Here is a 26018-nt window from a genome sequence, read left to right as displayed (position 1 = left end):
GAGAGAGAGAGAGAGAGAGAGAGAGAGAAAGAGAGAGAGAGAGACAGACAGACAGACAGACAGACAGACAGACGGACAGACAGAGTGTGTGTGTGTGTGTGTGTGTGTGTGTGCACTCAGATCTTACTGAGCCTGAAGGAAGGGGAATCTATGTAAACACCGATGAGTGTGGGAAGCAGGTAGCCTATGCTTAGGCTTCCCTGAGGAAGTTACTCCTAATCACAAGAACAAAATAAATGAATCCTCTAAGCCATTTCTCACTGTATGGATTTTCAGGGGAAAAATCAATTAAAATTTATTACTTCTGTTTTTCCTTTTCCTTTCCTTTGCCACGTGGATTGTTTTCATGAGCCTGTTTGGTTCTGCTCCAGATTCATCTTCTGGACTCTACAAACCTAACAGGCCATATTCATCCTTTAAACCCCTGCTCCGATACTGATGTGACCCTGGCCACCAAAGGCTCCCTGTGTTTTCCTGCCATGGCTCACCTGGCACCACACTCACTCTGGGCACAGGGGCCAGGAAACCACACAGGGTAGGCTTGGCTTTCATTAGTCCTTCTCCACCACAGAATTCACCAGGTGACCTTGAACAACTCCTTCTGTCAAGGCTTGAATTTGCCTACAAAAGCTGAGCATTAATAAGCAACACATATCCACAAGGATGGGATCTCGAATATGGCCTTCCAATACAACTCCTGGGATGTTATTTTCTTTCAGGATCACCTGTGTCTCCTTCCAGCTGTACAACTTATCCATATTCTGGTGATCCTCTCTAGATGAAGTATTTATCTATTACTCTAATTCATTTTGTTTCCATTGGCACTTCTATGGAACAGATGCTCAATAAATATAGTTCTAAGTTGCTTAGTGAATAAAATTAATCTAACAAAATCATTCAGTTCTTTCAAAATCGGGGCAATAGCTTTCTCTGCCCTTACTTCTGGGTCAAAGAACATGGCTGAATAGGGTGTCCTCTGGGGTTTAGAAAGATTGATAAAAATCTCTGGCGGAGGGTTGGGGAGCATCTGTGCTGTCCCTTGTCATCCCGGACTGTGCTACGATTTCCATGACAAATAACACACCTTCTCTCATCTACCATTTGAGACCTGAGTAAGCCTTTCTGGGAAGAGAATGATTAATCTGAGGGAGGGAGGGAGGTGGTTCACAAAAATAAAAGGCCTCATTAGAATTCCATCCAAGAGAGGGTTAGCTACTCATTAATTAAGTGATTTCAAATGGGATCTCAGTATATAATTGCTATAATTTAGGTGGAAACAATGTCACACTAAGTATAATTAGAGAAGTATGCTCTACAAAGACGCTTAGCTCCCTGTAGGAGAAGAGCGCTCAATCACCTGACTCACCCCACAGTCATCTGGTTCTTTTACAATCCCCAGTCATGCCAGCTTTTACAGATAATTATGAAAGTTGTGAGAAGTTTCGAGAACAGTGTAGTTGACCATGACCCTTCAGGAAGGGAAGAGATCTTTCAAGGGGTTAGTTCCAAGATGGCGCTAGTAATGCTCAAAATGAGGGAGAGCCACGCTTGGAGAGTTCAGTGAGGTCAAAGGCTTTGCAATGGACTTCTGAGGGAACTTCTGATCTGACTGAGCTAGGACAAGAAGATGTTGGCAGCAACTCACACAAAGACACATCCCTTTCCCGTCTTCAGTGACCTCCCCTGAATCTTGAGTCCTTCCAGGTGCCATCCTTATTTTATTCACCCAAACAACATCTTTAGATAGGGCCGAGCTATCTCAGCTCCTCCTAGATGAGCTCCCTCTTCCTGCATTGCCTCAGCAGACTCTCCCACCACTAGGACAGACACCTCTGTCCCCATTAGGGGGAACCAGTCTTCAAGGTTGGTCTCTAACCTCCAGACTAATTCATAATCCTTTTGTCATGGTTCTATAAAATCTCTCACATTCACCAGAACCCTCTGAATCTCCCTTTCATGGCTCGACCACAGCAGCCACCAATGTAGCCAATTTTGCAACTCTGACCTCTGTGCAGAAGATTCTCAAGGAACTTTGACTTGATCTTGAACTGTCATACGACCTACTCATGAATTTCACAGAAAGAATTTTGACCTTGAGTCTTCCCTCATTGGCCTCCATCTACTTTTCCTATATTGTATCCTTTCTTAATATCTTGTGCTAAACATAATTCAATTTTGTTCCACTAATAGATGATTTCCTAGTGCCTGCTTTTCTTCTGCTTGGAATGTTCTTTATACAACATATTTTTTTAACTTTCATATTTAATTGAGATGTACAGAGAGGATGGACGTCAATGATAATCAACTCTTGGAAGTACTTTAGACTGCACATGACCTTGTAGATGGTCAGTTCTCTTTTTTAAAAAAAATCTTCAAAAGTCAGCTTGAATTGTTCCAGGTATCACTCACTGAGAGGAGCGCTCTATACAGGTCCTTTATAAGCTTCCTAAATACATTCATATCCAAGAATCATACTAACTTTTAGGCTGTTTGGTCTATAGGTTTATAAGTGAGATTTATTAAAAATTTCCCAATATGATTGTAAACATTATACTTCTTTTATTTTTATAAGTGTATATTTTCTGTAATCACAAAAGTGAGATTATATCCTTAATGGGATATAGAATATCCCATTCTTCTCAGTTTTAATTTAAATGCTACCTTTACTGTTAGGTTTTCCATAATCTTTCTTCATCTCTTCTTTTGCTTCCTAGGAAGAAAAACCTCTTTTGAATTTCTGTAGCATTTTAGGTAAGATCTTGGCATGCACCAAAATTCATAGCACATGTGTTTGTGTCTTCTCCTTGGTAGCCTTTAAAATCTCAGAAGTCTGCGGTGCACACAGGCTGCACCTTCTGCATTGTCATGCCTGTCACATGTTTTCTGCCATGACAGGACAGAACAGGACGGTAGCCCCTACCCAGAACCTGTGGAGAAATCCTCATTCACTTTACATTTCAGTATCCTTGTGTTCAAAATGAGGACAATAAGAGCATCTAGCATTTTTCTGAGGTTATCATATACCTTTAATATAAATTAAGAAATTAATTTAAAGCTGCTAGTATTGATATATAGTAGTGCTTAATTATGATTATTTCCATATTTTGTTAGATACTTGATAATTTTGTGGGTAGAAAGCATGGCTTTATATCTTTATGATGGCTATACTACTTTTCAAATGGTGGGTATTCAGTAGAAGTCAATCAAATAAAAATAGCAGTACCAATAACAAGGAGGAATAACTGAACTCTCAGTGTATGCTAACCATTTTCGATAGATTCCCTATTTTCTTTGAGCATTCCATTTAACAGATGAAGAAACTGAACCTGAAAGAATTGATATAATTTATCCAACAAAATGGCACAACAAGCAAATGACAGTCACGGGCAAAGCTATGACCACTACGTGATGCAAGTCACAGTCCCATGCACACAGCAAGCGCATTACTAAGTGCTCCAAGGCTCCTTAGCAATCATTTGACCCCACAGTTTGATGCTGAGCAACAGGCATAGGGGCCCCCCTTCCAGCTCTAAGTCACCGGTGGGCACAGAGGGCAAAAACCCATGTAATATATGAAACTGAAAGTACAGTTGGAGGAAAGAAGACACGTTAGAGAAGTTGTACCTAGAAAGTTCCAACAAGGTCTAAACATCCTGCTGTGCGGGGAACTCCATCGCTGCCCTGAACCATGGCAGCCTTAACGGCTTGGTCTCCATGGGGAATCTCTGAGAGCTGAGAAGGAATAAACCGGAGCATACAGCCTTCCTGCTGGACCCTTGACCAGCTGCTTCACATGCTTGCCATGAAGCCAAGGTCCACATCAAACAGAATCCAAGTCTTCTGAAACCCTATTCTTTCGCCCATGATGATGGCCTTTCATGGGAAACAATGTCACCTTAAAGGTCCAGCCACAGGGAAACACATGTGACTGGTAGCACCATGGATACTTCCTTGGCTGAGGAATAGAGTATAGAAGTGATCACATCTGGAACTTCAGGGAACTGGGCAGGCTTCAGCCCAAATATCCAGGTTTTGTTGCTTCTTCTCCCAGGCCCCAGTGCCTGCTGGTGCTTTGAGTCTGCCAAGCTCTAGCTTGCCACTCTGGAACTACAGCCAGATGCTACCAGGGTTTTTGTTGTTGTTGTTGTTGTTGTTTTGTTGATGTTTTTGGCAGAACCAGGGATTGAATTCAGGGCCCTGCGCTTGCCAGGCAAGTGCTTATTCTGCTGAGCTATCTCCCTGGCCCCAAAAGGATTTTTTTTTTTTTTTTGGTGGCTCAGGCTGCCTGAAGGGCAGGGCTAGCTGGGGATCAGAACTCTGTATCCTGCTTCTGACTGCCTTTGCATAAGCAAGCACTTAAACAACGAGCTCAGGGCACACAGATCCTTCTCCGGTGTGCCAGGACGTGCCAGTGCACTGCACAGCCTTTGTGTCATCCTGCTGTATCAGACAAACCTCAGGATGACACAGATGGTGGCGGCGGCTGCCGGGCTAGAGGTGTGAGCTTGCCCCTGCTACAGACAGCTTAGCTCAGCTTTCTGCTCCCTGGGGGCAGACGGTACAGTGTGGGAGTTCAAGGCGAGTGTCACAGGTGACCAGCACATCGGGGGACAAACAGAGACCATTCACTTGCAAATAACAAAGACCCTCTGGAGGTCCCAAGGAAGAACAGGTGCTGTCTCATGGGTGCAGGTGTGATCCCCACTGATATTTAAATAAACGTATCCCAAATTACCTGCTGTGCAAGGATCCTATCTGGCTACCTACGAGTTCTTTCAATTGACACACTGGATCTATTTCTCATTCCTCTAAGTAAACAGCCCAACCTGCTGCGGCTTCCAGTGAGCCGCACGCCGCTTTATCTGCCACGGCTGTCCAGGGCTCGGAATTAGCCATTGCTAGGAAACCACAAATCCCAGCTCAATCCTTTTCCTGAGCCTCAACTCCTTTCACTGGTTGGATGTCATTAATTTGAGAGCAAATTATTAGAAAACTGGAAAACAGTTCTGAAACGCCTGCAGATTGATGATGAAGTCATTTCAGGAAAGGTCACGGGCAACCCTGCTATAATTAAATCTTTCATTAATTTTTAAAATACACAATAACTTACAAATGTGGCATAAATTAACCAGATGACCTTGAAGAAATTATTTTAGAGCACTGCTTCATCAAAAGCCACTATCGAACAATTTCACGAATTTTTATTTAAGAGCAAGGTTCCTCCTTTCTCCACATTGTCTTTTATCAGCTTGCAGTAGTATGTTTATCTGAAATGGCTTACGAGAAAGCTGCTTGGGGCGTTTGTTAGCACCAGGAAGTTACAGTGGCTAGTTAGGACTGTCCTTTTCAGGGCCACAGAGACAGCTCCGTGGACTAAGCACCTGCTTTAGCAAGCGCAAGGACCAGGGCCCGACTCCCAGTCCTGCATGCTGTGTGGGCCTTGCCCCAGGTACACTGAGTGGCGAATGAGTCTGGGCGTGGTGGTGCGCACCTGTAATTCCAGCGCTAGGGAGGCTGGAAACGGGGACCACTGTGAGTCTGAGCTGTGTAGTGAGACCCTGTACCAAATGCATAAAGGAAAAAAAAAATTAAAAAGACTGTCGCTTTCTCTACGTTCCAAGCTCCAAGGGGATTAAGAGGCACACACAGCCACCATCACTGGCATAAACTCAAAGGCAGCCCTTTCTTCCTCCTATCTGGGAGATGCTATTTTATGTATATATTTTGATTAATGATTTTCCTTTTGCTCATTATAAGAAATGAATTCTCATTATAAAATACATTTCAAAAGCAAAAAAAAATCTATAACTATGAAAATAAAAGCCCACTGGAGATAGGGTTTTCAATAGTCTGTGGTATTCCTGTCTACTCGTTGACACGTAAGACATGAACAAGAATCAGGTATCACAGCTAGGGCTAGAATACCTGGAAGGGAGGGGTACCCTGGGTTGTGAGGCAGCTCTAGCTCGCCTCTCTCTCTTCTTTCCCCTTTCTTTATTCTCTCTCTCTCTCTCTCTCTCTCTCTCTCTCTCTCACACACACACACACACACACACACATAGGTACACCCACCACTTCTGCAACCATTGTAGAAACTCAGAGTTGGGTTCTAGATTGGATACTATAAACACTTGAGCCGAAATAAAGCTCATAAATGACTGCTTTGCTACACAAGGGGTAGGAGAGCCTGCAGCAGGCGAACAACAGAGATGGTGACCGCTGCTTCTGCACAAGCGCCAGCCAGCTCCCTGAGCTCTTAGAGCAGCACCTGCCTTGCAGTAGGCTATCAGTCCCTACTGTCAAGTAAGGAGGCCATGGTTCTTGTAATAGAAGCTCATTACCTGTAGACTCTCAGTCCTCTCTCAAGCATCGCGAAAAGGGTTTAGTCCGCTCAGAAAGGCCTGCCTGCCCTTGCCTCCGCCTTAGGAAGCCCTCCTTCCACGTTTCCATGCAACAAGTCTCTAAGGACAGACTTCAGGTCAAGCTGAAAGCGCAGCGCTCTGGGAAGGCCAGCCCTCGGCAGGCAGCAGCTTCTGTTCTTCAGAATGCAGACCACTTCCACGGCTGCTGGTGCGCGTCCACACCACCTGATTGCTCTCCCACTGGGGTGTAGATGGGCTTTGTGGCAAAGAGGTCAGTGGCGACGAGGCAAACTGCATTGAGCAAAAGTGAAACATGAACCAGATCTCAACAGAAGCAGACAGGGGATCGACAGTGGCGGTTCTGCCAGAGGAGCGAGGATTAGCTTCACGAGGAATGACCAGTGGGGTGCAGGAAAGAGACAGAGACCACAAGGCCGGAAAGGAAATGCGGCGCGAAGAGGAGGCAGAAGGAAGGCTGGGGAAGTGAGGACGGTACTGACTGGGAAGATGCCAAATGAAACAAGCTAACGTTTTCCAAAATTGAATTTAAAAACATCAAATTGGGGGGGGGGCTGGAGAGAGAGTTCAGGAGAATAAATAAGCGTTTGCCTGGCAAGCACAAGGTCCTGAGTGCAATCTCTGGTACTGTAAAAATAAAAATCAATTTTTTTTCTCCACACAACTTCTTTTATTAACCAAGACTTTACTCTGGATTCGAAAGCCTTAAGTCCACTAGAATCAGCAAATGTGGTCAATAAACCTGACAAAGCTAAGTAAGGCCACGAACAAAATGGAGACCAACAAGATAGAAAAGGTAGAAGATGCTCACGGTGGGCACAGCCACAAGGAGAGATATTAAAGGGTGTCATCAGAGAAACGGAAAGGGGTACTTCGCTCTTTATAAGTCATTATAACTTATAATTGGATTTTACCTGTCTTTGGGTCAAAACTTGGGCCATGAAGTAAGAAGAATCAGGAAAGGACGGAGCTAAGCACCTGCCCCTGCGTGGTTTTCGGTCCAGGCCCGCAGCATCAAGGACTCGCCCACGAGCAGCAGCGGCACACGGCACATTGTGCCCAGAGCCATGGGAAGCGTAAGGCGCACGCACAGACCCGCATCCCGCAGGCCGAGCAAGACCCCACTGCGCTGAGGAGCAGCGTGCGAGGGGGCGAGAGCACAGCGACAGAAGCTGATTGGATCTTCCCTCTTCCCGGAGAGCAGCGCGTTGCAGCTGAGGAAGCCATCCGCCAGACCAGCAGCTCCACTTCTGCGCATGTCGTTCGGAGGAATTCTTCAGATACGTGGCTGGTGACACGTGCAAAGGCGCGGTGCTGTGGCTGAACCGCACAAAAGCAGAAGCGATCGAAACGCCTCTCAACGGGATAAACACATTTTGCATGCTCATATCATGACAGAATGCTTTACTACACTGAAACGCTCGAGGTAAGTGGGTGTATTTCAGGTTAGATAGCACTGAATGAAAGAAGGCGTGAGAAAGCATGCAAGGGACTGACACTATCTGCGCAAGCGATGCATATTCAAGATACATAACACAGTAGCACTATTTTTGTGGATAACTAAGTGCTAAAAGCACCGTTCGTGAAGTGTAAGGAAAGCAGATGTGGGATGGATGATTCGAAGAAAATGCCCCGTGAGTTTCTGTTTAAGGCCAGAGTTGAGTGTGGCAGCATGTTAATTCTCCTCACTTTCAGATAGTTTACAATATTATTCGCAACTGTTTATAATATTATTCTATGTATTTTTACAGTGTCACAGAAACCATAAAATGAAATGCTGAGGAAAATGTACCTGTGGAATCTCAGTTGAGGAACTGTACATTCAAAATCAGATGAGAGCCGGGAAGCTACCCCGATGAATGAGTAACAAGCTAAACTAAATGGGGTGCGCACATGTTTACCAGGCGAGGGGTAGCGGGCCACAGCCTGCCGCGTCCCCGGCGCCTGCCACTTAGCTCCTGTTAACACAGCTGGGAGTCTGACCGTGGGGCCCATGAGGAGAATTCAGTGGAGGGAGTGGACATGAAGGGGTGGCCTAGCGGTGGAGGGCCCTGCACGACCTACACGAGGTTGGGCCTGCTTGGGGGCCAGGGTGAGAACTAGGAAGCCGCCCGCTTTAAGGCCCGGTCCTAAGGACACTGTGTTCCACTGCAGAAGAATGAACGCTTTCTCCCACCACCTCTGTCAGCCTTCTTCCATGGTCAGACTCATAAAGCAGAGCGCAGAGGGCAGTGACCAGGGGCTGATGGGAGGGGAAGCAAGGAGCCGTTCCCCAGGTATAAATTTTAGCTCTGTAAGATGAATTTATTTCAGAGATTAACCAGATAACAATATACAGTGTCTATAGTTAGCAATGCAGAATCATGCACCTTAAAATATATCAAGAAAACAGATCTCTTCTTAAAAGTTCTTACCAAAAAATGTCCATAAAACATTTTTTTGGAAGTGAGCATGTTTAACACTTTGACTTGATTGCTAGGAATAGACATATACATATGCCTACACTCACCTAAATTTATAGATTGAAAGGTGCATTTATTAAAGTATCATTTACACTTTAATAATAAGGCTTTAAAAATAGGAATGAGGAAACTTGATAAACAGGGCCTTTTCAGTTCTTTATAAGGAGGTGACGTGGAGGACAGAATTTTCAGGCAAAGGCAGTGTGTAGGAGCTGTATCAAAGGCACACATGGGCGTATCTGTAACCTGGCCGTCACAGACTGAGCGTCGGGCACTCCAGTTCAGGGGCCAGATACGGCCCACCATCTATCCTGCGTGGCCCACAGGCTGGCCGCTGTCTTGACTTTTTTTAAAAGGAGTGTAAAAGCAAATGGAGCATTAGGTTTTATGACACATGAAAATCAGAAGGAATTCAAATCTGTGTTCATAAATGCACTTTTATTGAAACACACCAGTGCCCGCTGGTCCACATATTGTCTGTGGCTGCTTTCCCAGACTGGATTGGGACTTCTGGGTAATCGCATAGAAATCCTGTGGCCAACAAACGGAAAAGCTTCACTGCGCAGTGCTTCAGAGAAACTGCCAGTGACTGCACTAGTGGGATGAAGCTCCTCCCCACGGGTGGCCTTGGTTGATCATCAGACCTAGGAAACTGTACAAACCTTCGCGTCTCTCTCTGTCACACACACACACACACACACACACACACACACACACACACACACACAGGCAAGGAGTCTGGACCTCACAAGGAGGTGAAGCAAGACAGCTGCAGTCAGCCACAGGGAACTGGCCAGCTGGGGGCTGTCCCGGGAGAGCGGACAGCCAAAGCCTGTGGTCTCAGCCACCACGATGCCCGCCTCCTGAGCCCACACAGCCAAGTGCTGGGCCAGATGAGCTTTTCCTCCGAGATTGTTGCCAGTCCCCAGGACACCTCAGTGTTCCCCAAAAGCCTTCTCAGACCCACGCCTCACCTCTGCTTTCCTTGGCGCAAGTGGGAGGAGGTTCCGGCTGCTGCCGCAGGCAAGTGCAAGCTGAAGGCTATGAATCAAGCAGGCAGGCTGAGAGGTGATGACTTAGGAGTTTCAGTGGATTTGTTGATTACCCAAGTGACTTACTTTAGGCAAAGTAAAATCAGGCTCTTCCAGCAAACAACAGAAAATTGAAAAACAGATCAATGAGAGCAGCTCTAGCTCATTTCCAACAACTTCATCGGCTACAGTTACCAGAAGCTAAACAATGCATTTAAGGCTTAGGTCTGGCCTGGGCATTGTGCTAAGGCCTACTTAGGAGCTTGCTCCCTGCTGAGCAGCCTCACAGCGCTCAAGTGAGAAGCAGGTCTTTATTTTTTTTAAACCAATGCAGCTTTGGGATTTGCGTAAGTTTTTAGGCAAATGTTATCTCTACCCTTCCACTGTGGCTATTAGTTGCTACTAGTGGCAATGGATCTGAGGTTTATGCCAATTACAATGGATTCATAGTCAGAAAGAAGGCTGGCCCTACCCAATTTGCTAAAGGCATCTAGAGTTTCCCACCTCCCTCTCTGCTCAACAGCCATACTTGTGCCCCTCCAGGTTTTCTCACCATGCCACTGTCCTGAAGTGACCTCTGCCCCTCTCTCTGGAGAGCCAGGAAGCCTTCTGCAGCTGCACTATCTTTAACCACTTCTTTGACATCCAGTGACAACTACAGTTTTTCCCATATCCTACCTTTTCACTATGCCCTGGTTCTTTTTTGTCTTTACGGGATGTTTTCACACAGACTGTGAATGGAAATTCAGAACTGGGGCTGCTGCACCTGGTGCGGGGCCGCAGCGAGCGCCCAACATCCTGCCTCTTTCTCCCCACACAACCGAGTGGTTCCTTATTGGAGAATCCTAGTAGCTCTCCTCCTGGGTAGCTCTCCTGCCTCTTCCTGAGTGTGTGGGGAGAGTACTGTGTCTCAGTGACGGCATCTGCTCACTCACCATAGCCCGACCACCTCACTGGCTTTTTGAAAGACTTCAAGGAAATCCAGGTTGAGAAACGGCTGACTGTGATGTCTGGCACAAAGGAGCTGATGGCTGGACACAAGCCGCCTGGCAAGGCTCGGCTGGACTGGACTCTCCTTAGGTTTTGCTTTGGCTTGTTTTTTCCTGTTTACTCCTAGAAGAAGCATCTGATTTCTTTAAGGAAAGCTGAACTTTTCCTCTTTGGGGGTATTTTTTCTTGGAAGCTTCCTGTTTCTCCTTGGCTCCTGTGAAAGAGGACCTAAATCCCATCCAATTAGTTCAGTTTGTACTAGGGAAAAATTTTAAATGAGCTCTGAGCATGCAAGAAGTAGCTTTTCATCTGATTCCACAGCTGAGCCAAGTGTGTGTGAGCGCACACGCAGACACAGGCACGCACAAGCACCCACAGGCACACCTGCAGGGAGCTTCCATTATAAGCTATCGTAGGGATGAGTGACCTTTCAATAGTGACGCAGGGGCCGGGGAGGTGGCTCAGTAGAGTAAGTGCTTCCCTGGCAAGCGCAAGGGCCTGAGTTCAAGGCACTTCCTGGGACTGCCATTGGCCCTTTTGCTTGTCAATCATCCTGCGGCTGTCTCTAGCCTTAAGCAACAAGAACAGTCACATTTCAGTGTGAATAAGGCTAGTCCAGGTGGCTCCTGTCAAGGTTACCAGGGAGATATTGCAGTAATAACATTGGAAAAGACGGAAGAGAAAGAGCAGTACCCAGACCTCCATGCTGGAGACCAGCTCCCTCACGCACATTCCTTGCAGAGCTCCCGTGCGAAACTGGAGCAGGAAATCGGGAATCAGCCCTCGCTATGGCCCTTCACACCCACACCCACCCCGCCCGCGCCTCTCAGCCCCCACACGTGCGCCTCTGCACAAAGAAACAAGCGCCGGCGCTGATCCCGCCCCACCCCCACCCCCGCGACCCACGCTCTGCAGCGGCTGAATTCTGATCGCAGCATCTCAGGATCTCTGGGGATCTGAACTGACTCTCCTAAAGCGCTGGAGGCACAGGCCCTGCGGTCACACCAATTACAGCCCACGTAAGCTTCTGGAGTCCCTCCATACCCATCTGCTAGTCCATTCGCCTCACGATTCATTCACACCATACGTGTATACTGCTAAATTATCTGTAGGAACATGAAACATTCAAGACACAAGATCTGAAAAGGTCTTCCCGAGAAGGAATTTCAACAGTTGTGTGTGGACGCGCTCGCGTCTGCCTGTCTGTCTAAGGGGTAAGTAAAGGCAGAAGGGGAGATACTAAGCAGCTCATGTCATTTTTTGTTAATTTTTATTATCTAAAGCTTTTTGAATGAAAAAAAAAATGTTTTCACGACAGCACACAGTGTGAGGACGCAGCCTGACCGGGAAACGGAAGGATGCTTGGCTGGAAGAAAGGCTGCTTGTGCTGAGAAGCATCTGACGTTCGCTTGTCCCTTCTAGGAGCAGACCCCAGGGCAGGAGGACAGCGTGTCAGAGGACGTCAGATCGCGGGGACCACAGACCAGGCCCAGACAGGTGGCCGGGGTGAGTCTTCACAGACCATCAAGTCAGTTCTGACTCTATTCAGCAGGCAATGGCACACTCTCCAGAGACTTTGGAAGGAGAGGTGACTTGAATCCACCTTTCGGGTAAAAGTAATGTCACACTCTAGACCCCAGCTGAAATCCTGGCGATACCCTGAAGCCCTTCTTGGTCTCACTCCCTGAGGAGCTAGCCATACGGTTTCATGGTTCTGGCTTTGATATTCTTCCTTTGGCTTGAAATCACTCATTCAGCAAATGATCACTGCCTTTCTACTCCGTGCTGAATCCCCTTTTAGGCTCTGAGTTTATGTCAGTGAATAAAACTATTAAAAATACTTGCTTTCTTGGAAGTTGTATCTTATTGCCTATCATTTGGTTTTCTGTTAGTAAGCTGGTAGAAAAGCATACACACTTTTTGCTCACCTCTGGACCATGCAGCCACACTCCTTGATGGTCAGTAAGCCCCCACTCTGCCTCACTGTACTGGCCTGAGGGCTCCCATGCTAGCTAACCTAAAATGTTCTGGAGAGTGATAGGACCACTGAGGCGCTAGACACACCAGGGATGATCCTCACCGCCAAGTGTGTTGCAGGGAGTGGTCACTGGGGTCAGACTTTGGAGTGTATACCTCAAGGGCATTCTTCCCCTGTGGTTTGCTTGTTAGCCACCACTAACCCTTCCTGTCAGGATATTCCTGCCTCAGTGCCTTCCCACCATGGACCTAAGCTTCTGGAATCACAAGGCAAGCAAGCAGTTTCCTCCCATAAATGGTGTGTGGTAGGCTTTTTGCCTCAGCAGTGGTAAAGCTGTCTGTCCAGAAATTGGCACCAGAAAGGTGAGACCATTGCTCTGACCATACCTGGCTACATGGTCCCGAACCCGTGGAGCAGCTGTGTGGGGATAGCTCAGAAAGGCTTGGAGATGTGGGCCAGGAATGCTCAGAATGCTGTGAGCAGAAGCTGATGGGGAATTCTGGGCTGAGCTCAGAAGACCAGAACGTTGATAGACACGTACAGAGCAAAAGCCAGGTTTGGGAAGCTTCAGATGGGATTGTGAAGTTTATTATGAATTGAGCTGGAGACTCTGCATTTTATACTCCAACAAAAAGTCCACATTTTGTCCACATTCTAAGACTTGAGTGAGGCCAAATTAAAAGGAAGACTAATTGACTTAGTAGAAAAAATTTATGGGCAGCCCAATGTTCAGGCTGTGCCACGGGTAACACAAGCTGCTTTTAGCCAAGTTTATAGTGAAAATTTAGAGCAGAACGATCTGAAAGATTTCAAGGTTAGCAGCAGCACATGGAAAGCTCTGTCTCGAAGAGATGTAGCTGAAGAAGTCAGCACTATTAAAAAGACCAATTTCTCTGAGCTTATTGCAGGCACAAGGGTACAGAGCATAAGCCTTCTATTTGAGATGAGCGCCTACCCTGGAAAGGCTGCCTAAGGAATGGTGTCCTAGATTTGCCATCCCGCCCCTGCCAGGGAAACGCAGGCAAGGGTGTAGGCGGGCACTGTCTAGGCCTGGTATTCTCCATGCAATGCTGATCTTATAGACATGTAAAGGACACATGCCACGAGGTCCCGGGGCTTCTGCCATTGTCCAAAGGCAGATCTGGCAGTGGGCCCTTACTTGGGAGTTCTGTGAGCCTAGGGGAACAAAGCTGAAGGTGCGGTGAAGACCCCTAGAGTTGTGCCAGGAGTGTGGAAAATCTAGAGTGAGCAGCTGCAGCAGAGCTGCGAGGGCCAGGCCACTGCGGAGGGGCTGCCCGGCCTCTTGGTACTCACGTCTCACCACCGTGTGCCCCCAGGTTCTTGACATGGAGCTGTGGGATTTAATCCTTTTCTGGCTGGGTTTTGTCTTGCTTTAGTCTGATGTTTTTCTCTCCTGCACCTCCCTTTTGGAATAGGAATGTTTACCCTATGCCATTGTTCCTCATGAATATTTAACTTGATTTTGATTTCTGCAAAAATCATAGCTAAGAGCCTCAGTCTCAGAGGAAATTTTGGGGTTGAACTTTTGTGCGATGCCAGAACAGAAAAGAACTTGGGAAAGCAATTATTTGGTTGTATGCAAGATGGTTACATCACACTGGGCAGAATTCTGACCTTGCTTAAGGCTGCATCTGGAGATTAAGTATGGTTTAAAGACTGGGGATTAGCTGTCAAGGTGACACGTGGTGGGCTTGTGCCACTTAATCTTTACGGTCGGTCAACTTGACTGGAGTAAGCGATCCTGGGAAGGCGCCTGGAGCAGAGTGTGATGTCCACAGTGAGTGAGGTCATGGTGGGACATGCTCCCGGGAGGCCATGCCCGCTCGCAGCAGGTGCAGACTGGAGATGGGACTCTGGAGGGGGCATCTCTCCCTGGTGCTCGGCTCTCGCCTCTACTTCTGGCTGCCAGCAAGAGAGGAGCTTTGCTTCCCCACGGCCCTGCCATGATGCCTCTGCTCTGGCACCAGCTGGCTGTGGACTGCAATTTCTGAAACGCTGGGCCCAATAAATCAATTCTGCCTCTAAGTTATATAAGCCAGGCACTTGGTTCCAGCAACAGGAAATCTGGCTAATACGGCTCCATAGAAGGAAAGAACGGTATTTAGCTTTTTAATACTTCTAACAGAGTTGTACACATTAAAAGCTCACTTAGAAAATTTTGGTGGTACTAGGGATTGATCCCAGGCTCTCATGGATGTTAGACGGGTGCTCACCACTGAGTTACAGCTCCAGGTTTGGTTTTTTTTTACATTTTTGTTGTGAAACAGGTTCTCATTACATTGCCCAGAGCTGGGCTTGAATTTGTGGTCTTCCTGCCTCGGTCTCCTGGGATGACAAAACCCAGTAGGCCCAGCAAAAATTAGTTTTAAATGACAGAACTGACTATTTAGATTTTCCCAACTAAGATGACAAGAACAAACAATAGGACCTTCTTGTGGCCCTTTCTCCCTGGACACAACTAAGCTAAAGAGAATTAAAGTTAACAGTACATTTCCATATTCCCAATGGTCTATTTCATTAACAAATTTTCAGGTCAAAGGCAAGGCTAAGCATCTTTGTTCTTGTAGTTCTTAAAGAATATACCCGATTTTTAACTCATGTGTCCACCTTGCTACTGCCATCTCAAGAGGAAAAATTCTGATCATCCCAAGTAACCACCAGGCTTAAAGTCCCTTCAAATTTAGGATAGAGACAGAAACTGGCTCTTTGGGTGCTCCTCCTTTGGCTTTCTGAGCAATCCCCACAAATCCCGCATTGTTTCCACAAAAGAGAAATTCTCATTTGATGAAAAGATAAAAGGAGGTGATGGAAATTATTTACCCTTATTTGGACGAGTGCTTCCAACAGCTAAGAAGATATACCTCTTCCCTTCCTGGGTCCCTGCTGTAAGAATTCGGCTGCACTCTTCAGAGCACCTCGACAACCAAGGCAGGCGACGCAGATTCGCTGCCCAAGCCTGAGAGTTCTGGTGGGCAGGAAGGAACTGAAGTGCTATCTCATCTCCTCAGTAAATGGTTTGGCCCTGAGGTCAGTCTCCCTCATGCCCATGTGGCCAGCTAAACTCCACCCGAAGCAGAGGATAAATTATTACCTTTAAGATTAGATGAACACAGAATTTAAACTATGGCCTTAAACTAGCTAGGGAATAGCGGGCCCGTAAAGATTGCCCTATAGTCTGTGGGGTTCTGTGCAAAGGAAGGTCCAACAGAAGCACACAGTGCATTCAAATAAGCTTTATGCAAGAAAACGCAAACATGAATCAGTTTATGAGGTGAAAGGGGGCAAAATAGGATGACTAGTATGTTCCAGAAAGAGGGAGTGTTGATGCCGGGGCTGAGCTTATCCAAACTGTTAGGGCCAGGGCAGGTTTGCATGGGTTAAGCAACTGCCTCTGGCTTGAATTTATCCAAAGAGTGGCTAACACAACATTTTGACTTGATGTACTTTATAGATGTTAGAACTCAAAACTTGAATTCTTAATGGGCACAGTAGAGAAAATCCTACAAAGGTAAAGTTTTTCTCTTATGCCTATTGCTCAGGTAAATGACGGGCAAATTTTTGAGAAAGTTATTTCAGGGCCAGATGTCCTCCTGGAAAAGATGGTGGGGTACCTGATATTCCATTCGTTTCCTGTAATACATGAGAAGGGGCCGGGAGATGGCTCAGTAGGATAAGTGCTTCCCTGGCAAACACAAGGGCCTGAGTACAATACATGAGAAAATTTTGAGTCTCTTGGCAGAATGTTCTGGGCACCACAGCAGTCATTTGCGTAACAAGTTTAACTGAAGAGCAGGCAGGCTGTCCAGGAGCAGGGCCTGCTTTCTGACTCACTCATCTGGAAGAATACGGAGCACTCAGCAAGCATCAGCAATTTTTGTTATACTTTCACTTTATAAAGACCACACCAGGACCTTAGGTTCTGGAGGTTGAGCTCAGTCTTTCCCTAGTGTCTGGGTAGTGTGTGTGTGTGCACAGGTACCAAGTAAATCATATTTTAGAAATACAATTTATCTTAGCATATTGCCTTTAAAACTCTAAGACTCAAAATGTTATGTTTTGTTTCCACGGATCTAACAAATGATAAAGCTTTAGAATCTAGGCCTTAATAGAATTCTACATCTTAAATATTGTCTACGGTTTGTGCAGGTAAACTGGCTCACAATGCTGTTAATCCAAAATTAATAAGGTAACTTGATAGATTAACAATAGAGCTTATTTTGATACCGTGGAAATTTTATTCAGAAATTTATACAGTGAGATAATTCCGTCTTGGTGTTTATATATTAAGGGAGCTAAAATATTACTTTTAAAACCCCCCAAATTCATGGTCTTGCTTCCTAAGCAATAATTTCTATAGATAATTTTTATTCACATTTCATAACAGGCACAAATAAGTCTCATGATTAGCATAAGTTCATATCTAAAAATAACTGTTGCCACCGTAGTACATTTCTAAGGTGTGACAGCTCATGAGGGGAATTAAATTCATGATGGGAATTCCAGGACCCAACCCACTGCCTTCCGCAGAGTAGTGCCCACAGACAAGCCGCAAGGGTTCCAAAGGCCAGGGGTCACTGCCCTTGGAGTTGGTGGGGACCTCACTAGTAGTCAGAAAACTCAAAAGGCAATGAAGAAGAAAGATTAAAGTCGCTCTTCCTGGCGCTTGCCCTAAGTGGCTTTACAGATGCCCTGTGGAGTCTCCCAAATGGCCTACTCTGAGCATTTTTCACTAGCAAGAACAACAGGGTCCTGTATACTCTTTCATAAGATTCTGTACAAATCCTGTAACCACGGAGTCCTCCTTTGTAGAGCATTAGTGTAATTTCCTACAAAGAGACAGATTTTTTAGAATCTCAGTATCTTAGTAAAAAGTAGATGGAGAAGTTTGGTTTACAAATGAAGAAATGGAGGCTCAGAAGCTGGGCTGCTGAACAGGAACCTCTGCGCCGCAGGCTGCGCCAAGTCCTAAGTCAGGTCCAGTGACCCAACGCTGGCATCCAGTGTCAGTCTGTGCGGTTTTTAATTCAGTCCTTGTACCATCTCCACTGTCCATCAAGGCTGAGTTCTTTCACTCAGAAAGCACAAAGGAGCAGCCAGCCCTCCCTGTGGGGGTGGTGTAGGCTACGGCCAGACCACAGACTCGGTCAAAACTGTGCAGTAGCATTTGGAACGGATGAGCACCCTGTGGAAATGGCAGAGAGTAAGACCTCGATTTGCCCCTCTTTTGGTCTCTCCACAAAATCCAACACTGCTAGGAAAAGATGAAATTTGAGTACACAGAAAGGCACTGAAAACCTAAGTTGTTCACCCTCCGTAAGAGAAGCTTAATGACATTACCTTATAACATAGGCAGTTGAGCTTAACCTCGCTATCTGTCTGAATATCAAACATCTTAGACACAACATGGAACATGTATTTTCCATCAAGTATTGATATTTTAAACTGTAAATCCCTACAGAATGTGAAGAAAAAAAAAAGAAAAAAAATGCTGAGCTGGCTCAAGTCAACAACTTCTGACATTGACAGTCCAAGAGATAACCCACTACTCTTATGGACTACTGGACTATGTTGGATTATTTTGCTGAATTCATGCACCTACAATATTTAAGTGGCAATGGAACGCCCATCTCTGACAAAACTAAACAAAAAAGGGGGATACAAATGAAAGACCATTTTGTATCTTTATATACATAATAGGATAGATATACAGCTACTTTCTCTTAATTCAATGAGAAGGAAGATTTGTACTAATAGTGTTTAGACAGGATAGCATGTCTACATCTTGTACTATGAATAACCATGATGAAGACAACAATATGCAGTGTATTAATTAATGAAACTGTCCTACTAATTGGTTTTGAAACTGTCTCATTGCTATTTGTTTCTCAATAAAATTAATTTAAAATAAATAAATAAATAAATAAATAAATAAATACAAAATCTAAACTGGAAAGAAAAGAAAAGAAAGAAAGAAAGAAAGAAATGTATTAGCACAGAAGCCTGGCAGAGCAGGGGCCTGCAGACCTGGAACACCCCATAGTATGCCAAGAACAGAAGTGTGGTCTGAGCCCTCTATGGCTATACTGTGGCACATAAGGTCCTCAAAGGGCCACGTTTTGAATGCTGGTCCTCAGCTTGACATGAATGGCAGGGGGTGGAGCCTAAAAAGAGGTGGAGCCACGTGGAAGGAAGTTTGGGCCCTGGGGCTTCTCTTCCCCCTTAGCTTCCTGGCTGCCCTGAGTTGAGCAGTGTCCTCTACCACATACCTTCAACACCTTCCCCCAGGGCAGCTGACAGGGTCAGTAGCCCACTGGCTTCAACTTCTCAGACCATGAGCCAAAAGAGATTTGTCCTCTTTCAGTTGGTTGTCTCAGGTAAGCTTTATAGTAATGAAAAGCTCACTAAAGCAAGTGCCGGAGCCTGTGAGATAGCACAATGGACTAAGCACCTGCTTAGGCAAGCGCAGGCACCAGGGTTCAATTCCCTGGTATCTCTGTTGCACCAGCCCTGCCCCCTCGACACACTGAGCCAGCCACCAAGATCCGGTGTGGTGGCACATGCCTATAATCCCAGTGCTGGGGAGGCTCAGACAGGAGGATCACTGTGAGTTCGAGCTGCGTAGTGAGACCCTATACCAAATACATTAAAAAAACAGTGCCAATCCTGCAGAGGAGCAAATGCCTCTTGATCTTGCCCAGCAGGCTCCGTTCATTCTGTCCAGCCATGAATTGAGGCGCTAAATGCTCTGGTCAACAGGACATGGAAACACGGGGGCAGCACTGGCCATGGGAGATCACCACACCCAGCCCACGTACATGAGCACACCTGTAAATACAGGTAATCAAACCCTAAGGAACTAAAAGTTCAGGTACTTTCATAAAATATTTAGAAATAAACACTATTATTGCTTTCATTGGTATTCAGAAAGCATTTGGAGGATTTCTCCCAGTTTTTAAATCTGTATCCCAATCATCTAGCTTCATTGCAAGGAGGCAAGGAAGATGTTTCACAAGAAATTAATCTGAAGTGGAACAGCAACTACTGTATGGGTGTGTTGTTTGTGTGTGCATGCATATGTGTGTGTGTGCACGCGTGCATGCATGTGCACATACGCGCACATGTGTGTAGGAGATTCAAAGACTCTGGAAGCGTCTCTTGAAGCAGTCCCTGTTTGTTTGTTTTTTTTTTCGCTAAATGAGCTATTCTATTCTCTTGCTCCTACCCTTTGCCTCTTACTAGGCTGCTCTGGAAAAAACAAAATGAATCTAATGACTTAACCTTCCATGTGCTTGGCTTTAGGACAAATGGCAATATGTTCTCAGATTTCAAGTTTCAATAGAAATCGTAACGGTCCCACTAGGAGTCACGGTCTCCAATCCTGCCAGCAGTTGTTTGTGTGTGTGTGGACCGGCAGAAGCGTAAATGCTCCTGTTGTATGGTCGAGGACACCTGGACCCAGAGACAAGAACGCTCAGGCAGAGTGCGCCAGGAAAACTCTGAGAACCACACGGAGCTAGAACCGAGGTCCCGGTCCCCTTTGTCCCACAGCAGCAGTGGTACTCACGTCATGATGTGAGTGTCCACTCCGGCCTCCACCAGCGCACCGTCCACGAAGAGAGGAAGCAGGGTGAAGCCATACTTGTCCCAGGAGCGGCCCTCGTCAAAACTCACCCTGGGGGGGGACACAAGCACGCGAAAGTCAGCTGCAAACAAAGCCTCATGGTCCGGCAACTCCTCAGCTTATGAACTTTCGCTCAGTCGCTATCTCCAGCTGGCTGGACTATCTGTGGTATTAATCATCAACACCTCCTTGCACTATTATGAAACTGGATCAAAACTGCATTTCCTGGCCGAGGCAGAGACAGACGAACTAGAGAAATATTTCAATGCAGTAGGATGGAGAAAGCCACCCACACAGGAGGGCTTAGCAGACCGAGTGTCACACTGCAAGCATGCAGAATGAAAGCTGAGGTTCAATTTACAGCACAATCAATCCGACCCTTGGAGTTTCTGACACAGACAAATTGAGTAGTGAGGCGCAGACCCTGTAGGCAGGGGCTTGTGTGCCTTTCAGATCAAACTTTAAAATAAAAGTAATTTCCTACTTATTCAGGGTGGATGGTGGGGTGACCTTCCCTCCCCAGTGCCACTCTAAGGAGTTGCGAGGAGTAACTGTTGGAGTGGCCCAGACGCTCTGAGAAGCACTGCTCCGCCTTTCGACCAACCATAAGAGGAGAGGTGATCCTGGTGCAGAACCCTCTCCTCTGTAAAGACTGCTGGCAGGGCACGGCTCGGCAGAAATTCTGGGCTCGTGCTGAGTCCTCCCTTGATGGCACCAAGCTGCTCTGGGTCCTTCGCCTCCACCCGGGACACAGCCCCAGGACTGCCTCCTCTGGGGCGCTCTTCCGGACACCACCATGTCTTCCTAGGACAGCTGTGGCTTCGCCGCCTTCTGCGCCCCTCCTTGTCCTGCAGATCCTTTGCTCATCCCAACTCCACAGCTTTGGCTTTGGACTCTCCCACACTGGTGTGCTCACCATATGCAGGCCTTCTACTGCGCTTCTGAGCCGTGACTTAGCTGGTTTTGAGTGCCCTCTGCTCCCGCTAGTGGCCTCTCAGAGCCCAGGAAGCACCTGTGATTCACAGGGTGGCCCCTTACTGCCACAAATGCACCTTTATTAAAATTTCTTCCTTTATAGCACATAGGTATTTTTGGAAATTATGTCTGACTTCCACTACAATGACCTTTGGAAGGTCCAGAACCACCCCATTCATTTTTATATTCCTAGTATGTTGCAGGCCATCTGGCACCCAGCTGATACAGCCTAGGTGTCAGCGAATGAATGCACGACAATGGAAAGGAGTGAGGCAGGAAGGGCCCTCCTTAAGCCCATTCCAGTGTGATCTGGCCTGCCATCCATGAGGGAATCTGTTTCCTTATTAACAGCTCCCATGCTGGGTCCACTGAATGCTCCTGCTGATCTGTCTCTGTATTCTTCTCAGTCTTATCCACTCATTCCTAATATATAGATTTAAAACAATAGCACAGTCCACCTCTCTTTCTCCATAGTAACCAGTTTCTTGGGCAATTTTTGTATTTGTGGTTTACCTAGATTCATACCCACAAATGGAAAGTAGATAATCCATCATTAAAGCATTGCAGGTGATCTAAATGACAGCATCTGCTTGAAATTTTAAGGACCTGGTCACTTGAGCTTTTAAAAAAAGGTTGAAGGTTAAATAATCATGGAAGTGAATTCTGAGACTGTTGGGAAGGTATAAACCACTTTTCATAGAAGTGAGTTGAAGGCAGAATCAAAAGAAGTAAAAAAGAAGGTGGATTGAGAATAAACTTCATCTCGTTGCCCGTGTAGCCCAGAGGCTCTCAAAGAAACCAGAGTTGTTCGAAGAATACCACAGCCACTAATGGCTGACTCTACCTGGAATGCACAGGAGACAAGCTTTAGTGTTTTCTGTTTATTTTGGTAGACTTCATACAAATTGGATTTTTGTCTTGACAGACAGAAATCAAAGTGAGTTTAAGGCCTCTCTCCTTGTCTACTTCTCAGAATTTCCACACCAGTTTCAGCATTGTCGGTTACTGGCATTAGCACAGTGCATGTTGCCAGCACCCCAAGGACGGGAGCCCACAGCCCACTGTCGGCACTGACAGGGCCCAGCACAGCCAAGCCTACTTCACGCTGGGGCATATGTAACGGTTGGTATGTTGTGTCAACCTGAGAACTGAGGAGTTTAGAAGATTATCGGAATGACTCAGCAGAGGGCCAGGGTCGTCTTTTTGTGAACATCCTGAGTCGGTGCAAAAGGAGGGCTCAGGAAGGGTGTGGGCGGGTAGCAGAGGGCACAGTACACAAGGAGGACAAGTGGCTCAGTCCCCCCTTTGGAACTTGCTGCCTTTGCTGTCTTCTGCCACCTTGAAATCCTGCCCCTCACCATGCCACCCTGCTGTGGAGCCAGTCCTGTATGGACTGAAACCTCCACCAACCTTTCCTTCCTCAATTATGGGTGTCTGGTGTTTTGTCTCAGCAACGAGAGAAAAGTAACTGAGAGAGCATACAGCAAGGGCCTGCACAGCCTTCCAGCGTGAAGACAAGTGCTCCGGGGTAAGGACACACCGGGTGGGGAGAGGAAGTACAGAAGAGCGTGAGCATGCTGCGGAAAGGAGTCCGACGGGAAGGCGCAGACGCCTGGGCCAGAGCATGGAAGGCAGCAGCGGCCAGCTGAAGACCAGAGGAGGAACTCTGAGGTAACCTATGGAATCGGAGCCTGGGGGAGAGCGTGACTGGCCCACATCTCCAGATCAAGGTGAGGGCCGACTCCTGGGACCCTCGCCTGCCTACCGGCAATGCACACTCTGGAGCCCAGACTGCACCACAGGGTGAGTTACTCAGATCAGTAATTTGTAACTCTTGACTACTTCGAAACCTCCCAAGGAAACTCTGACGTGGTAACAGCAATCTTTATCTTTTGGTTATCAGACATTTCCTTAAGGAGAGCCTGGCACTTCTGAGTGCATTCTTTTTGATTATTAGAACTTCTTAAATTTTTCTTAGGTAACTATATGGAGGGTGTCCTCCAAAGACCCACAGTCTCCTCCTCAGATCAATAGCTCATTAATGTCCGAGGCTAAGGAACTAGGAATGCCTTAATATGTCAGTAGGTGAAAATGAAACCAGTAGGGTTGCCAACACCCAGGGAGACAGGAGCAGACTTCCGACTGACCTCAAAGAGTGGTAGAACAGAATCAAAAGAAAATATACTACATGTACCAATAGTTAAGCACCTACTACGGGCACTAGTTGGAGGGACACAGACAGAGCAAGGAGGGAGAGCTCTTTCCTGCTAGGGAATTTATATTCTAGTCTAAGAACAAAACAACATGCAAATAAGTTGCTAGAAAGGTAACAGTTAGAAACAAGAGCCATGACAATTAAACTGATTTGCTAATGACCATATGACTACTTCATAGTAAGTTCTTAAATTGTTGAGAAAGCCCTGCCTAAGTTGTGACACTTAAATTGAGGCCTGAACAATAACAAGCCACTGCATAGGCAAGGATGTATAGGAAAGGGAGCCGCCCTGCAGGAAGGCAGGGAGACGGTCAGTGGTGAAGTTTCTGGAAGGGTGCAGGCTCAGGACAGGGCAGCAGCCGGATCCTGAAGGACTCTGCAGACTGACTGGGAGCGATACGAGTTGATCCACACTGTTACAGACACCTGTCACTTCTCTGTGGTGAACAACTGCCGTGATCCCACATTCTCTTGGTACTTTTTTAGGCTTAAGTCAATGTTGTCATCCAGGGTTACAGGTCCCCCTTGCCTCTGCATTGAACTTCCATGGCATATAAAGGAGTGGACCACCATCCTGAGCCAGTTTAATTAGGCGTCAATTCACACTTTTAATTTTTTATGCAATCTGATAAGTAGATGAGCCAGATTTAAAATTCTTAAAGGCACATTTATTGTAAAGGATTGCTATGTATTAATACTGCAGTTTTCAATAAAGATTGACTTTTGTTTCTTTTTCCATAATTCTATTGAGAAATAAATAGCAATGAGACCGTTTCAAATCAAATTGGTAGGACAGTTTCAATAATTAACACATTGCATACTGTCTTCCTGTGGTTATTTGTTGTACAAGATGCACACGATATCCTATTTACAAACACTATTAGAACAAATCCCTCTATTACTTGAATTAAAAGAATGTAGCTATATATCTATCGTAACCATTTTGAATACACAGTTACGACATGGTCATTCATCTATATCCCCTTTTTTGTTTAGTTCCATCATTTAAATATTATAGGTGTGTGAACTTATGTTGCAAAATAAAAACAAAGTTCATGTTCAGGGAAGGATGTGGGTTGGGGATGCAGGGCGGCCGAGGTGATTACGAGAGACGCAGTTAGAAATGCGGCTTGGGTGACCGCCGCAGTAGTGGAGGAGAGAAAATGGAGAGAGGTAAGGTGCTTTCAGAAGTGAAGTCAACAGGGTTTGGTGGTGAAACATACACGGGCTGCATAAACAGAATCAGTGAGTTATGGAAGATACTGCTGGGGGTTAAGCCATTCAGCAAGGAAAAGGGAAACGCAGGAGAAGGGAAGCTGTTTCTTTATGTTTGTTTCTGCTTTGTTTATGTTGAGATTCAAATGCTTTTGGGATTTCCATGTTACAGCACTGTTTTCAGACTTCTGAATGGCTGGATCCAAATCTGTGATTATAACTAGGGGTGCAGAAATAGAAGTCATTTATGAGGCGTGTCCAAACTGAAAAAGAATGCGTCATGGAAAACCTCTCCATAGGATGACAGAAAGATTAACTGGGAAATTATACGATTAAGCCAAAAAGTAACTGGCGCTGTTGTCAACCCAAGTTGATGCCATGAGAACTAGACAGGCCTGTGGGTCTATGACACTGAGATAAGAGGAACGAAGAGGAATGGGATATTCCAAGAACAGCAGACTCCCCCCAAAGTCTCTAGCTTGGAACTGGACTGCTCAAGGCAGCCAATATCCCGTCCTCGCCCCTCTGCACTATGACCCCAATCCGGGTGTTTGGGTTTCTGCCTCCTGGATGCTCCCCAGAACAGCACACACTCTCCCTTCTCAGAAGCACGCAGCAGTCGGAAGGGCTGTTCTCACAGGAATGTTTCTCAGGAACTAAACAAAATGCGAGGGCCTATGCCATTTACGGAGGGACAAAGGAGCACAAAATGCCAGGTGATGTTTTCCTCTGTGTCCAAGAACATCACTGAAAAGACACATGGGCAGCTGTCAGGGCTGAGCACACTGGTGGCCAGGCTAGGAGCGGATGAGTCACTGTGTCCACTAGGAGTTTTCACTGGGGCACTGCGCTGGCTGGGCGCCTACTGTGCATCTGCCTCCAGGGCTTCCGAGGTTCACAGGTAGTGCTGGGTGGAGGCCTGCCCGCAGCAGCGCTTGGGTCCTCAGTCCCACGCAGCCTCGTGCACATGGCCACCGATGCATAAGCTCATCTGTGTGCTGTTTCGCCTTCATGCCTATCAAGATTCCTGTCACTTCACTCTGTAGCACACAGCACGCCTTGTCAGCCTAATGAAAGCTTCCCCCACCTTTCATTTATGACTCCCCTTTTCTCAGAAATGCAGTGTAGCT

At 46.4% G+C, this 26018-nt stretch overlaps 1 protein-coding gene across 1 annotated transcript in view; it reads right to left on the bottom strand.

Annotated features, from left to right (window-relative positions):
- The window catches only part of Sorcs3 (sortilin related VPS10 domain containing receptor 3), a 621809-nt gene that overhangs the window by 56000 nt on the left and 539791 nt on the right, over positions 1-26018 (bottom strand). The window contains exon 14 of the mRNA XM_004631515.1: positions 20427-20534. Coding sequence (XP_004631572.1) covers positions 20427-20534 — 108 coding nt within the window. The remainder of the gene's footprint in view (positions 1-20426; positions 20535-26018) is intronic.

The sequence above is a fragment of the Octodon degus genome, unplaced genomic scaffold (genome assembly GCF_000260255.1).
Source record: "Octodon degus isolate 3935 unplaced genomic scaffold, OctDeg1.0 scaffold00042, whole genome shotgun sequence".
Lineage (NCBI taxonomy): Eukaryota > Metazoa > Chordata > Mammalia > Rodentia > Octodontidae > Octodon > Octodon degus.
This window is presented reverse-complemented; position numbering and strand designations above follow the sequence as displayed.